Source organism: Castanea sativa, chromosome 3 (assembly GCF_040712315.1).
Source record: "Castanea sativa cultivar Marrone di Chiusa Pesio chromosome 3, ASM4071231v1".
In the NCBI taxonomy this organism is placed as follows: domain Eukaryota; kingdom Viridiplantae; phylum Streptophyta; class Magnoliopsida; order Fagales; family Fagaceae; genus Castanea; species Castanea sativa.
This window is the reverse complement of record NC_134015.1, coordinates 40,409,139-40,424,526: the sequence shown is the minus strand read 5'-3', so window position 1 is coordinate 40,424,526 and position 15,388 is coordinate 40,409,139. Positions and strand designations below refer to the sequence as shown.

At 34.4% G+C, this 15,388-nt stretch overlaps 1 protein-coding gene across 1 annotated transcript; it reads right to left on the bottom strand.

The window, feature by feature from the left end:
* Window positions 1-11,993: 11,993 nt before the first annotated feature.
* LOC142628202 (F-box protein At1g67340) lies at window positions 11,994-14,109 on the bottom strand. The gene is made up of 3 exons (XM_075802251.1): window positions 13,654-14,109; window positions 13,296-13,458; window positions 11,994-13,173 (listed from the first exon to the last, which is right to left on the bottom strand). Exons 1-3 carry the CDS (start codon window positions 13,896-13,898, stop codon window positions 12,364-12,366), a joined length of 1,218 nt encoding a protein of 405 aa, XP_075658366.1. The 5' UTR covers window positions 13,899-14,109; the 3' UTR covers window positions 11,994-12,363.
* Window positions 14,110-15,388: the final 1,279 nt, after the last annotated feature.

Sequence of the window (15,388 nt, the reverse complement as noted above, 5' to 3'; positions counted from 1 at the left end):
AACATATAATAAATTTACAATCTTGAAAATTAATTTTATAATATATTATTAATTGTGGTTGGCACTCTATTTTAATTTGAGATATACATTTTAATTTGAGATATACATTTTAATTTGAGATATACATTAAAATTTGATTGCTTACTTATTTATATATGGTCTCTTTTATGAATATCATATCATTGTTAAGCAATACACACTCTAGGAAATATTATAATTTATTTTGAAAAACCGTTTATTTTGGGCATAAATTGTTAAAAAATAGGTCTAAGCATTCATAATTTATGCTAATTTGATATTTTGGCTTCACTATTTTCATACTTGTGAGTTTCTCACACATGTCTACAATTTTAAATCTATATTTTTAATTTTACTGTAACCAGATTATCTTGGCATGTACTTTGCTATTTGATATCTAAAAATATTTATTCCTTACAGAAAATGCTCAACCATTTATCTTTCAATTAATTTGCATGCAGTTATGTAAATGTATCAATTGTTTCCCTAAAACTCACAATAAAAAATTAAATCAATATTGTCTTAATTTTAATATTTTCTTTACCAAAAAAAAAAGTTTTAAAAAAATGGTTTGGGTTCGGGTCGGGTCGCGGGTCATGTCGGGTTGACCTGCAAAAAACACAAGTCAAGTCACGGGTCAACCCATTTTTGCTTCGGGTCAAAAAAATTGTGTTTGGGTCGGGTCAGGAAATTCTGAACCGTTTTGCCATGTCTAAAACAAAAGAGGTCTAAGTCAATTTACCTTTAAAACAATATCCGAAAATTTGTTCTCTTTTCTTTTTCCTTTAATTAAATAAAAGAAATAAAAGATGCTATTATGATAACTTAATGCATCATTTAGGCTGCGTTTGGTTTAACGGTAAACCAATTTCAGAAATTATTTTCCCCGTTTGCGTGTGTTTGGTGAGCACAAAAAATTTGGTCAACTGAAATTATTTTCCAGTTTGACCGTAAAACACCCCTTATACGATGGAATTGGTTTACCGTTCCTATTTTACCTTCAAATCACATTTTCCACGAAAAACAGAGAAAGAGCATGAAGAGAGGGAGACAGAGAACGAAGAGAGGAGAAAGAGAGAGAAGTGTCGACGAGATCGCGCCGGCGAGATCGAGCCCCAAGCCCAGACGAGCTCGCGCCGGCGAGATCGAGCTTCAAGCCCAGACCGAGCCCCAAGCCCAGACGAGCTCGCGCCGGCGAGATCGAGCCCCAAGCCCAGACCGAGCCCCAAGCCTAGACGAGCTCGCGCCGGCGAGATCGCTACCACGCCGGCGAGCTCGCGTCGGCGAGATCGAGCCGCGAGACCACCGTCCCAAGCCCAAACCCACCTCCGTCGTTACCAATCTGGCCGCCGTTACCGATCTCTCTCCCTCAATCTCTCAATCAATCCGAACATTGATCTCTGATTTTGTTGTTGTTGTTGCGGTGGTGTGGGTGGTGGTGTTTTGGTGGTTTTTGTGTTGTGTGGTGCTGGTGTGTGGGTGGAGGTGGATTTTTTTGTGGTTGCTGTGTGGGTGTTGTAGATTTTTTTGATATAAAATTTGTTTGGAAGCTGAGAAAATGTGAGAAATTAGTAAAAAATTTTCATTTTCAGAATGTTACCAAACACTTGAAAATATTTTCCAAAGTATTTTTTAAAATGCCACCAAACATCTAAAAATATTTTCCTTTCCCGAAAATATTTTCCTTTCCTAAAAACATTTTTCGGAATTGCTTTACTGTTGAAACAAACGCACCCTTAATTGAGCCGAATTGTTAATGTCTCTTATCATCAAATAAGTAATCTAAATCAAATTCTATCTACTAAAAAAATCATTTTTTTATATGTATTATATATCGATAGTTAGGGGTAAAGTATTTGAATTCTAGTTGTTTCTATTAAAAACACCAAAATATACTATTTCAGCTACAAATCATATTATTTGTGAGCATTAAATTGAATAAGTGAAATGCTTAAGGTGTAGGTATATTGATGGTTTTGCTTCTCAAAGACATTGTTCTTAAAAAATAATAATAATAAGTCATTTCTATAGATGAAATGCTCAAGGTGTAATATTGGCTTGGTCCTTGTGTTCAGGCTTTCTCTCTGTTTTGAAATAAGGATTTTCGCAGGCCCATAAATATTAAAAAGTGTCATCAATACAACCTAAACTAAAAATAATAACATTATTACAAAGCATCCTAAACTAGAAATAACCAAGTTTGCTTGGAATGTTTCATACTTGAGGCTTTGACAATCTTTTACTTTTTTTGTTTTTGTTGAGATAATACGGTTATTGATAGTTAATTGTACTTTTCATGTCATGTGATGCACCATACTTGATACTATAGAACACTTATCCATTATATTATCATTAGGCGTTAACTCTATTTTTAAATCTTAAAATTATGGTAATTGACACCGCATTTTTACTTTTTTTTTTTTTAAAATTTATTTTAGATATACGCATATTGAAAATTTGTAGTACTTATTCATGTCTAGTAAAAGACTTAACATTCTCTATCAATAAACCAAGGGGAGACAAGGTAATAAGATTGCCCATAGTTTAGTTAGGCATGTCATGCATGTTTCAAACTATGTTGTGTGGATGAAGTATGTTCTTTCACATTCTTTTTCTGTATTTTAGGCTAATTTAGCCAGTATTTCTTGATCCAAAACTTTACTAGTTGTTTACTTAAAAAAAAAAGTACTTAAACATGTCATGGGATGCACCATACTTGATCCTATAGGAAACTTGCCTAGTATGTTATCATTATGTGTTAACTCTCTTTCTTAACCTCAAAAAAATGGTGACTAATATCCCCCACTTTTAATGATTTTAAACATTAAAGAGAAATGATTGCCTCATCCATCACATGGCAGTCATGTTATTTTCTAGCTTTTTTAGCCCTTCATGATCTAACACACATGTCTCATTTCTCAAATGTCAATTGTTAATTCATTATAAGATTAAATATGTTATATTAAGTTGAGTATTTGGATGTTTGAGTCCATTTGTTTGTTTAGAAGTATCTAAATATTATTTGAAAGTAATATGTCTTAATGGGCATGGCAAAATAAGTTGAAATTGACCAAAACAATAATTTGGTGGGTTTGAATAAGTTTGTGTGTGTGTGTCTATATATATTGTCGATTGTTGATAGGCATGTAATATGGGAGGGAGGGGTGGGAAGTTAACGCCAATTATTAGTTGTTTTAAGCAAATTTTAAACATTATGTTTCTATTACTGACCTACCTTAATTAAAATTTATAAACAAATGGTGGAAACTAAGTTCGCTTGGAATATCTTCTCAAAAACAAATTGCTGGGAATATGATCCTCTATATATACTCAAGCTTTTAATGGATATTGATAGTTAATTACACTTATTCATGTCATATAACCTACCATACTTGATCATGTAGGACACTTGTCTATCGTGTTATCATTAGGCGTTAATTCTTTTTGAAATTACGGTAACTGACACCTCTCACTCTGAATTCTTTTAAAGCATTAAAGAGAGTAAGCTACCTCATCCATCATGTGTCAACTATGTTATTTTCTAACTTTATTTTCGCTTCATTGTTGATCACAATGTCTTATCACTTTGGTGTCAATTATTGTTTCATCATATTAATAACATATGTCATTTAAGTTAAGAATTTAAATATTTGAGTCCATGTATTAGTTAAAAAGTATATATGGTAACTGATACCTCTCACTCTTGATACTTTTAAACATTAAAGAGAAATTGTTTCCTCATCCCTCATGTTTCAAACATATTATTTTTTAGCTTTTCAAAGTGTCTCATGTTTCTAGTGCCAATTGTTATTTCATTATGATACTAACATTTGCCAAATTGAGTTGATTCTTAAATGAAAAATATGAGTATTTGGATATTTAAGTACATGTATTAGATTAAAAGTGTATAGAGCAACTGACACCTATCACTTTTGATATTGCTGAACATTAAAGAGAAACTGCTTCCTCATCTATCACTTTTGATACTACTTCCTCTCTAGTGCCAATTGTTATTGCATCATAATACTAACATACATCATACTAAGTTGATTCTTAAAAAAAAAAATCATTTGGATATTTGAGTCATGTATTAGTTTAAAACTACATACAATAGCTAACACCCTCACTCTTATTTATTTATTTTGAGATAGACAGTTATTAAAAAATACTTGTAATTATTCAAGGCATGTAACGCACCATACTTGATCCTATAAACACTTTCCTGCTACCCTTAGGTGTGAGTTTTCTTCTTAAATCTTAAAATTATGGTACCTGACACCTCCACTCTAAATGTTTTTTTCTTTTTATTTTAAGATAGACGGTTATTGATAGTTAATTGTACTTATTCATGTCACATGATGCACCATACTTGATTCAATAGGTCTCTTACCCATTATGTTCTCTCATAAGGCATTAACTCTCTCTTTTAAATCTCAAAATTATGGTAACTGACACCCCCACCCCCCTCTTATTTCCTTCTTCTTCTTTGTTTTTGAGATAGGTGGTTATTAACAGTTAATTGTACTTATTCAGGTCATGCACCATACCATACTCAATCTTATAGACACTTGTCCATTACGTTATCAGATATTAACTCCCTATTTAAATGTTGAAATTAATGTAATTAACATCCCTCACTTTTATTGATTTTAAACAGTAAAGAAAAACTACTACTTCATCCATCAAATGTCAATCATGTTGTTTTCTAGTTCTCTTAGCCTTTCAAGATCTATCACACGTCTCTCATCTCTTTGGTGCCAATTGTCACTTTGTTATAATATACATCATATCAAGTGAGTCCTTGTGTTAGTTTAGAAGTATCTAAATATTATTGGAAAATAATATGGTTTAATGGGTTTGACAAAATATGTTTAAATTGACCAAACTAATAATTTGGTGGTTTGAATAGGTAAGTTTAGCATATATATATATATAAATATATATATATATATATATATATATATATATATATATATATATATATATATTTTGTTGATAGGCATGTAGTAGGGGAGGGAGGGTCGGGGAGTTCCAATTGTTAGTTGCTTTAAGCAAATTTAAAAACATTGTGTTTCTAGTATTGACCTACCTTAATTATGATTTATAAACAAATGGTTGTAACTAAGTTTGCTTAGAATATGAGATTCTATTTATACTTGAGGATTTAACGATTATTGATAATTAATTACACTTATTCGTATTATATTACGTACCATACTTGATTGTACAGGATATTTGTCAATTGTGTTACCATTAGGCGTTACTATTAGGCGTTAACTCTTTTTGAAATCTCGAAATTACGGTAATTGACTCCTCCCACCCTTGATTCTTTTAAAGCATTAAAGAGAGTAAGTTACCTCATCCATTATGTGTCAACTATGTTATTTTCTAACTTTTTTAGCGCTTCATGATCGATCACAAGTGTCTCATTACTTTGGTGTTGATTGTTGTTTCATCATAATAATAGCATATGTCATATTAAGTTAAGCATTTGAATATTTGAGTCCTTGTATTAGTTTAAAAGTATATACAATAGCTGACACCTCTCAATCTTGATATTTTTAAACATTCAAGAGAAATTGTTTCCTCATCTATCATGTGTCAACCATGTTATACTTTAGCTTTTCTAGCCTTTCATGGTTGATCATAAGTGTCTCGTGTCTTTGGTGCTAGTTGTTATTTCATTTCAATACTAACATATGCGAAATTAAGTTGTTCTAAGAAGAAAATGTTGAGTATTTGAATATTTACATTCATGTATTAGTTTAAAAGTATATACAGTAACTAACACCTCTCACTTTTGATACTGTTAAACATTACAGAGAAACGGCTTCATCATCCATCATATGTCAACCATGTGATTCTCTAGCTTTTTTAGCTCTTCATGATCAATCACAAAGGTCTTATATCTCTAGTGCCAATTGTTATTACATCGTAATACTAACATATGTTATATTAAATTGATTCCAAAAATTTGCAAAATAATGATAAAAATTGAGCATTTCGATATTTGAGTCCATGTATTAGTTTAAAACTACATACAATAACTAACACTCCCACTCTTCATTATTATCATTTTTTTTTTGTTGAGATAGGCTATTATTAATAGATAATTGTAATTACTCAAGATATGTAACGCACCATATTTGATCCTATAAATACTTGCATGTTATTATTAGGTGTGGACTTTCTTTTTAAATCTTGATATTATGGTAATTGACACCCCATTCTCAATTCTGTTGCTGTTGAGATAAACAATTATTGACAGTCAATTGTACTTATTCATGTCATGTGATGCACCACACTTGGTCCTATAGGTCACTTACCCATTATGTTATCATTAGGTGTTAACTCTCTCTTTCTACTTCTCAAAATTATGGTAATTGACACCCCCCCCCCCCCCGGAAACACATAATTCTTTTCTTTTCTCTTTTTTGAGTAGATGTTTATTAACAATTAGGTAATGTGCCACGCCATACTTGATCTTATAGACACTTGTGCACATTATGTTATCATTGGATGTTGACTCTTATTTTAAATCTCGAATTTATGGTAACTGGCACCTCTCATATTTATTGATTTTAAAGATTAAAGAGGATCTGGTACTTCATCCATCATGTGTCAATCATGATTTTCTAGCTCTTTTAGCCCTTCAAGATCCATCACAAGTCTTTCATCTCTCGGGTGCCAATTTTTGCTTTGTTATAACAATAATATACATCATATTAAGTTGAGCAATTGGATATTTGAGTTCATGTGTTAGTTTAAAAATATATAAAAATTATTGGATGATAATATGGCTTAAGTTAGCACCTTGAGAATTAGACAACATTCATATCTTTTAATAATAATAAAATAATAATATGTATGTCTTGAGCATATATATATATATACCTTGAGCACTTCATCTATTCAATCTCATGCTCATAGATAATATGTGTTAAGTTATGGTTTTTCATATAACATTTGTGTTGGCTTTATTCCATGAAAAAAAAAGTGTTGTAATTGCATTAATTATTTCCTTGAATTTGTGGGATCTATTTGTAATGGGTTTAGTATTAAGTAGGTGAAGATTGCTCAAGAAATTGATCTCGTGACTTGTCTCGTGTGGTGCAACTTGTGAAAGGTTACATGAGAATCACATGTTGGAAGTTGAAGAGTTAAGTGTCAGGCTATATTTTGCGAGTCATTTCGCGACTCAATCCAAGTCGTGAGTGATCCACGAAACTCTCTCCCTGAAGGATTTTAAGTGTGACATTTCTACCCTTCACCCATACTATATATACCCTTATTACCCACAAAAGTGTAAGGAGGCTATTCAAAAGAAAACCCTAGAAAGGTTTCTACAACACACCCACCATCTTAGAGAGAGCCATTGATCCTTAAGTGAGAATTCCTTAGTAATCCCTTCTCCTTTCCCTCTCCCATTGTTATTCCTTGAGAGGAGATTTGTAACCAAACACAACTCACACTCATTCAGAGTGTAGAGAATATTTTGGAACTTGGGAAGCATTTGGGATTTGCCAAAAGAAGCCGGGAGACTTGGCAGATGCAATCGGACGGTATTGCAGGATCTGAATAACAAGTGAAGACAAGACTCCAAGAAGTCCGTTAATAGCTAATGTAGACACCACATTTTGTACCTCTTACGACTCGGGCTCCTGTTCCCCAATGATGCTCAAACTCTATGGCCCAATTCTAGTTTAGAGCCCAATCGGATATCAAATTAACTTGAGAAGTTTTAAAATAGAAAATATAACCTTTTAAATAAGAAAAAAAAATCTATTTTTGGAAATAAAATTACCAAAGTGGCCTCCAACCCATGTACGTGGGTAGCGACTTGCATACATGGGCCAAAGCATGCATATGTAGCTAGGGTTTCAGAAGTATAAAAAAAACAAGTTTTCTGTAATAATGGCTGAGGTTTAGAATGAATCCAACATCATCTGGGAGTCGTTCCTAACCCCATTTTTTTCACTATATAAAGCATTACATGATACAATTTCAAAACACACAGAATTCCCACTGGAAAAACCTAAGATTCACTAGAAAATAGTGAATCAAAAGGGAGTTTTTCACCAAAACCCCTTAAGTCAATTTTATTTGATTGAGACCTTTTTTGGCCCCAATCCTTTTAGTTTAAAGCTACTAATCACTTTCTTATTTGTTTGTGAATAGACTAGACTGAGGGGAATGATCAAAATCAAGTTTGGAAAGCTTTTGTGTGAGTTATCTAGTCTAAACTTTTCTTTTTCCCTTCTTTTCTTTTCTGCCTTTAATCTTCTTACTTGCTTTTTTTTGTTTGTTAGAATATGTTTTAATATGCCTTCCTAGGTTATGTTTAAGTTTTCGTATGCTTAAAATGCATGTTAGGTTGTTAGAATCTCTGTTTTAAAATTTTGCTCTATTTCTGTGTTGTTAGGTTTTCTAGGCAAGGACTTGCATACGCATAATCTTGTTTGTGTACGCAAGCTTGATTATGAGTATGCATGCCTGTTCTTGCGTGCGTGAACAACTGCCCAGAAACCTTAATTTTTGTTTGTTTGTTTTGCCTCTGCCTTCTCATGTTGTCTTGTTTAGTTTCTTTTTTGTGTTCTTGCGCTTCGAAAGTCATTGTTTCATGTGCTTATTTGTTTACTTGTTATCATATGTTTAGATTAAGGTTTCTTAGTTTTAATGCTATGCCATTCACTCACAATGCCATAGGTGCTGTGTTACTGAAAGGTAAGTGAAGGTAAGTCATGCATTGGTATGAACATGCATTTGGTGATGTATGTCATTTGAATATTGGTTTTATGTCCAAATTGCATGTTTTATATGATTTTTTGATTGCCATGATACCTTGTTGCCATGATCAAGTTTGCTGTCTTGTTTTAGATGTATGATAGTTTTTCACATGCTAGATGAATGCTATGGTTTTTTATATGATTTTTTGATTGCCATGATACCTTCCCAATAGTGTACCTAAACTCCGAACCCATACTTTGGTAATAAGATCAAAGGTCCTTCCTCGAGAGGACGCTATATATATGGTTCCTAAACCATCGCAAAAACTAGGTGGCGACTCCCCTTATTGTGTCCACAGCTGGACCTTGGAGGGCTCAAGTACATTAGGTATATTAGGCTTGGAGAGTCTTTTTAATATTCGTGTATTTCAACTTATTCGCTAGTGGATCAATTTCAACTTGGAGGGTTGCGGAGAGGTTCTTCGGCTACCTCTTCGACAACACGTCTTAGTATTATCTTGTGTTTGCATCTCTCTTCCCTTACTTTTTGTGCTTCACAATTATTGTTTATTGCTTATGTTCATGCACTAGAGTAGTTCTGGTTTATTGCGATTCATTTACTCTTGTTCCACATTTGGATAAGTTAGAGTAAAAACAATTAAGCTGTAATTTAAAATTGGGGTCAAACAAGTATTAGGGTTTTCACACTAATTGAGATTTCAATATGCCTAGTAGCTCAATTGACACCTCTTAATTTTTTAAACACATATATGCATCTACAGTTCAAAATCCTTTCATCCCCAATGATAGATGGAATTTCGATCTCAGACTACTTCGTTGACAATAATGTGGCGTTTGGTACGGAGAATCCACATTACTCCTGGCATCTAGATTCCCAGGAATGTAGCTATTCCTATGTTTGGTTTCATCGGGAGATTCCTAGAAATGTGAGATGATAATGTTTGGTGTATTCCCAGGAATCTTAAATGAATTATTTGTTTTTCCCATTTTGTCCTTAGATTTGAATGTGAAGTACCAAGCCCATTAAAAAAAATCTTCCTTTAAATAAATAATGAAAAAATATATATAAACTATTAATTAGTCATTTAAAAAAATATCTTACTCTAAATAGATAGATAAAAAACATTATATAAACTATCAATTAGCAACACATTCATTAAAATTGTGATCTAACATTTCAAAATGACAAGAATAATACAAAAATAACTATTAGCAGAGTTATTTATCCTGTTTATGTTGTTTTGGCGGGAAAAGATAAAGACAAGAGAGAAGATATTGATAATTTGTTTTATAGTTTATCTTAATTGCTTAAATGATAAGGAAAAATGGTTAAAATTGTCAATTTATAAAAAATACAATTTCTTTTAAGTTTGGGAATCTGAATTCCCACCTGTTTTAAAGGGAATCCACATTCCTACTGAGAGGGGTTTAAGGATTCCCCTGGCATCTGATTCCCTAACGTAATTTGCAACCAAACATGAGAATCTTTAAACATTCCTGAGAATCCTAAAATATTATCCCATACCAAACGCCACTTAAAAGAAACTAAAAATTAGGCTCAATTAAATTATGCTAAGTTATCTTAAAAGCTTCTTTTATTAATCTCTTCTCAACACACTTAAAAGTGTGTGTGTGTATATATATATAATTAGTGATAAATAGTAATCATAAAATGATAAAGAAACGTGAACTTATTGTTCACTTATTATATGGAGCTAGAATGGTAATACTAACAACATTTGTATATCCATTTTTATGCAAGTTGACGATAAGATCGCCATTTTTCATTTATTTTCCCATTTCTCTTTCTAAGTAACCAAATAAAGCGTCATAAAAAATGAAACCATCATCGTGTAGGCACACAAGGAAGTTACAACCGTTTTGTTTATAAATTTATAATTAAGGTAGGTCAAATATTTAGAAACGCAAGGTTTTTAAAAACTTGCTTAAAGCGACTTAGCAAATTGGTTAGGATATACCATTCACTTCAGGCCTCACCAATGCTTCCCTTAAAATGTCAGAATTAGCTGCCATATGAAATTGCCAATCACAATGAAAGAGCAACTTCCAAAACATTTACACTATCAGTTTTATTTTTACATCTTAAAAAAAAAACAAAAACAAAAACAAAAACAGACTCATAATGAAAATTGGTTACATGCAGTCAATGGTTTTTCAAAACACTGCATGAATCCCAACTCAGCAAAATTTTAAATATTTGGCTGGGATTGGACCACTATCTGAATCAAAGTTCTTAAGCCAACTGAACCACAATAATGATGGTAAAACAGAACTCCCACTGTGATATTTGCCTTTTATTTATAATGGGGCGTTCCGTAACGCTATTCTAGTAATGTTGTTTGTATTTTTTTAAAATACACAAGTGAAAAAGTGCGTAAAAATACATGTAATGTTGTTTAAAAACTGAAAATATGTGTTTAAACACATGTACCAACCAAGCGGGCCATAAATCTCTATTTGTTTCTCTTTTTCCTTTAAAAAAAAAGAGAGAATCTAAAAGAGAAAAATAATGTTCTGCTGGTCCTGTGTGCAAGCATAAAGCTTTTTTCCCAGCAACTACATCATCCACTTGCACAAAGCATGCCTCTCCCACTATACCATTTTCCTATTCTGTTTCCTTTTATTTTTTCTATATCTATGACTATGCTTCTTAGTCAATCACCTGCTATGTCCAACCCTTTTTGACTACCAAAAGGCCCATGAAAAAAGCTTTAAAGGAAAACAAACATAATAATGCGATAATTACCTGATATGATGCGTCATGTCTCCTCTCCATGTATTACCTGTCTCTCACTCCAGCCTCTCTCTTTCTTTTGTACTGAAAAAATTAATGGTTTTTAGTTTTTACTCGCTGAAATCAACCATTTCTAAATTTTCTATCTAGTAGGTAGTGTCATTCTGTTTTTATTTTTTATTTTTTGAATGTTAGAAATTTGACTTTCTCTATCACCTAAGATAAGAAACAACCATATCTTTACCCCAAAGGAAAGACCCACAAATTTCCAAGCAATAAATGCTGATTTATATTTGCCAGTTTGGTTGTACATCCTATCCCTGTACCTAAATTTGTTTCTATTGAATTCTAACGGACAAAAATGTTCTCCTTACACAAAATATATGAAAGACAACCATACCCAAAATACCAAGATCCACCAAATTAAAAAGAAAAATGGCTCAAGAAAGTGAACTATAAATAAAAAGACAACATTATCGAAAATTTGCAGTTTTACTTTACCGAAATAAAGTTTGATGACAACCTGAACTTCTCTACAGTACAAAAAAAGTACCACTAAAAAAAAAAAAAAAGTGAAGTAAAAAACAGGAAAAAGGAAAGAAAAGAAAGGCTCCCTCTGATTTTCTCCGAAAAACATCTCTATACAAAGAAAAAACGGATGCTGCCGCCTAATATTGGCCATACAAAAAAAAAAAAAACTATGTTTATAATTTTCCCCCAAAAATGGCCATATTTTCCTTCTTCTCTTTTTTAATCTTTTTACCCTTCTCTTTTTTACTTTGTCCTATTAACCCACATTATCAGGCGTAACCGTTCCGTCATCTTCACCGTTAACACTTGACTTCAACTGTCTGGCATGACATCATCGTACCCATTAACTCCGTCTTCGCCTCCTCCTACACCACCACCGTTATCTCCATTCCCGTTACCGTTTCCGTCGCCGTCGCCGTCCTCGTCGACCCACCGTTCCGTTGGTGTACACTCCGCCTTGTGCTTCATCTTCCAATCAAGCGCCTGGCAAGCGCGTGAGCAGTAGTTCACGGTTCCACAAACTGAGCACCGACGAAACTCGTGTCTCCTAGTTTCCGGTCTCCCACATCCCACGTGCGAACACAGCCTCAAACCCGGTCCGGGAATCCCAGCCCGAGCCGCGAACCACTCTGACATGAACCGGTTCGCCGGGTGAGCCTCTGGGGCCGGAACGTTGCAGCCGAAATCGCTTAACAAGGGGCAACCGCCGCCACCGCCTCCGCCACTGTTCACGGTTCGTGGATGAGGATGTGGGTGTGGGAGAGGAAGTGGGTTCCACGTGAAGAGAGGGCGCGTGGGGTTGGTGGATGTGGCAAACACCGCCGCGAGTTCTCTTGCGTTGGCTTGGACGAGGAATCGGCGACCTTCGGTTATGTTTTGGCGAACGCCGTAACCGTCTTGGAGACAGTGACCAAGCTCGCGAAGCGCGTCGATGTGGCCGAGAAAAGCCGCACGCGCACACAAAGCCACGCCGGCCCTCAAGTCCTTGTCGTTTTTGGAGCCTCCGCTGCCGTTAAACTGAATCACGGCGAGCGAGTACAGTGCCTGCGCGTGAGAGCTAATCGCCGCTTTGGCCATTAGAGAAGCCCCGCTTCCTCGGTTATGTAAACAGTAAAATCGAATCTGCAAAAGATTAAAAAAAAAAAAAAAAATGTTAAAAACTTGTGTGTGGAAAAAAAGCATTTGAAAAATTGAAAAACAATGAAGTATGTATATGATGTGGTATAGTGAAAAATAGGACTAACCATGCCGAGAGTGTAACAGGCTTCGACGTTTCCGGCATCGGCGCAGAGTTTCAAGAAGCGGTGAGCGAACTCGGACCAGTTCTTGGCTCTAATGGCGAACGTTTTCTGAGAAGTTTTTGATAACACTAAGGAATTGAGTCCTAAACCGTTTAACCTCCTGCACCTGTAAAAGTTTGTTGCATACAACAATCAGTTACATCAGATTCAAAATTCAAAAAACGACCCATCAATATCAGGTATTTTACTACGTTAAAAAAAAAAAAAAAGTAGTCTTTAATGTTTTTCACATTTCGGAAATGAAAAACTATGGTGGAATGGTCGGAATTTGTTTTTCATAAGGAAGAAGAGAAGGACGTACGTGAGGAGAACGTTGGCTAAATCGGAGGGACAAGTGGCGGAGGAGCTAAGTTTGCATAGAATGGAAATGACGAGATCGTCCGGCAAGGAATCGAACAAGTCACGCTTTCCGGCGATATCAGAAGAATTCCGGCTTCTTTTCCGGTAGCTAACTTGTTCGGCGGCGAAATCTCTCCTTCGCTTCACAACTCTCATGTTCTTATCTTCAACAACTCTTGGGTAACAAAGCCCTCTCCTTGTTCTCATATCTCTCTGACTCTCTCTCTCTCTCTCTCTCTCTCTATCTAAATGAAAATCTTATCTTCTTATAACTCGTTTGCGTCTCTCGCTCTCTCTCTCTCTCTCTCTCTCTAAAAGAGAGACACAGGCTTTTATGGAGATGGGAGATAGGAAATGAGAAATGAGGGAAAGCCTAAGAACTTATAAAAAGGCTTTACAAATCCAAAAACAACACAACAAAAACAACGACACAAAGCCGAATGCTTATAAGGAAAACAAAAATAAATATTTATTACAATTAAATAGAAGGAGAGAAGTGGGTCTACTTCAAATTACACTTCTACCCTTCTATTTGTCGTTTCTCCGGTCAAACGGCGTTGACCAGATCCGTCGAACGTCGGATTGTTTTTCTTCTATCTACCTCTGTGTATTTTTTGTACTGAGAAAGCCAAAAAATAAATAAAAATAAATAAAGAACAGAAAAAATCCTTCTCCCTTGTCTGCACGCTTTTGAACGCACAATCAAACGCTCTCTTTCTTTCTCTCTCTTTATGTAAAAAAGAGTGGTGAGTCTCGTCTCTTTATTTATGCTTGTTCGGTACAGGTGTGTGTACGTGTTTCATGCTTTCAGGCTCTAATTTCTCTCTGTCTCTCTCTGAAAATTTTATTTTACGGTTTTTTTTTTAAAACGGCCAAATAAAAAAAAAACCAAAGTGAAAACTAACTTCGGTTATTTTTTTGGTTTTTCAATATTCAAATTTCATCCACGAGGGTAAAACTACATGCTCGATAATTTCGGGCGCGTCAAAAAACTGGTGTTAAGTGCTCTTAACTATTAAGGCGTGCGTTACGTGAGCGTGCGTTTAACGCGCTGATGGTGAGAGTGGGGAAAAACGGAGGGAGCACATGTTAACAAACTCAGGTAGCACATTCTGGGCGGTCGTCGACAACCAAAGCATTTGAAGGTCAAATGTATGGATGAGCACAGATGTTCAGTTACTCTTTTTTTTTTGGTAGAATACAGATGTTCTGTTACTCTACTTTGTTTTGCTTTCCTATTTATAATTTTGCAATTTTCCGTATATACCAAATTTATTTTTTGTTGCTAGCTTTATTTCCTTTTATAACCTTTTTATTTTTGCCTAACAGACTGTAGGTGACTCACTACTAAATTGGACAATTACGTTGATAATCCTTCAAAGTAGGGTGTGTACCACGTGTGTGTTGGTTTCATTTTTTGAAGGAATATCTATTTTTTTTTTTATATCTGATATGGTTGCGAAAAAATCATCTACCCAAACCAATGTATAACTGTTAAGGTTTAAGCGACCGTTATGTGCCAATTACATCCTTTGTAGATCCATCCTAACCTCTAACCTCCTTCCCCTATTATCTAGCGGTCTCAGAGAAAACGACCCGATATGTAAGTGCTACGGGCGGGGTAGTAGGACTACAGTAAAATCATTATTTTCTAGAACAAGCTCTTATCCAAAATGCATCTAATGATATTTTATCTT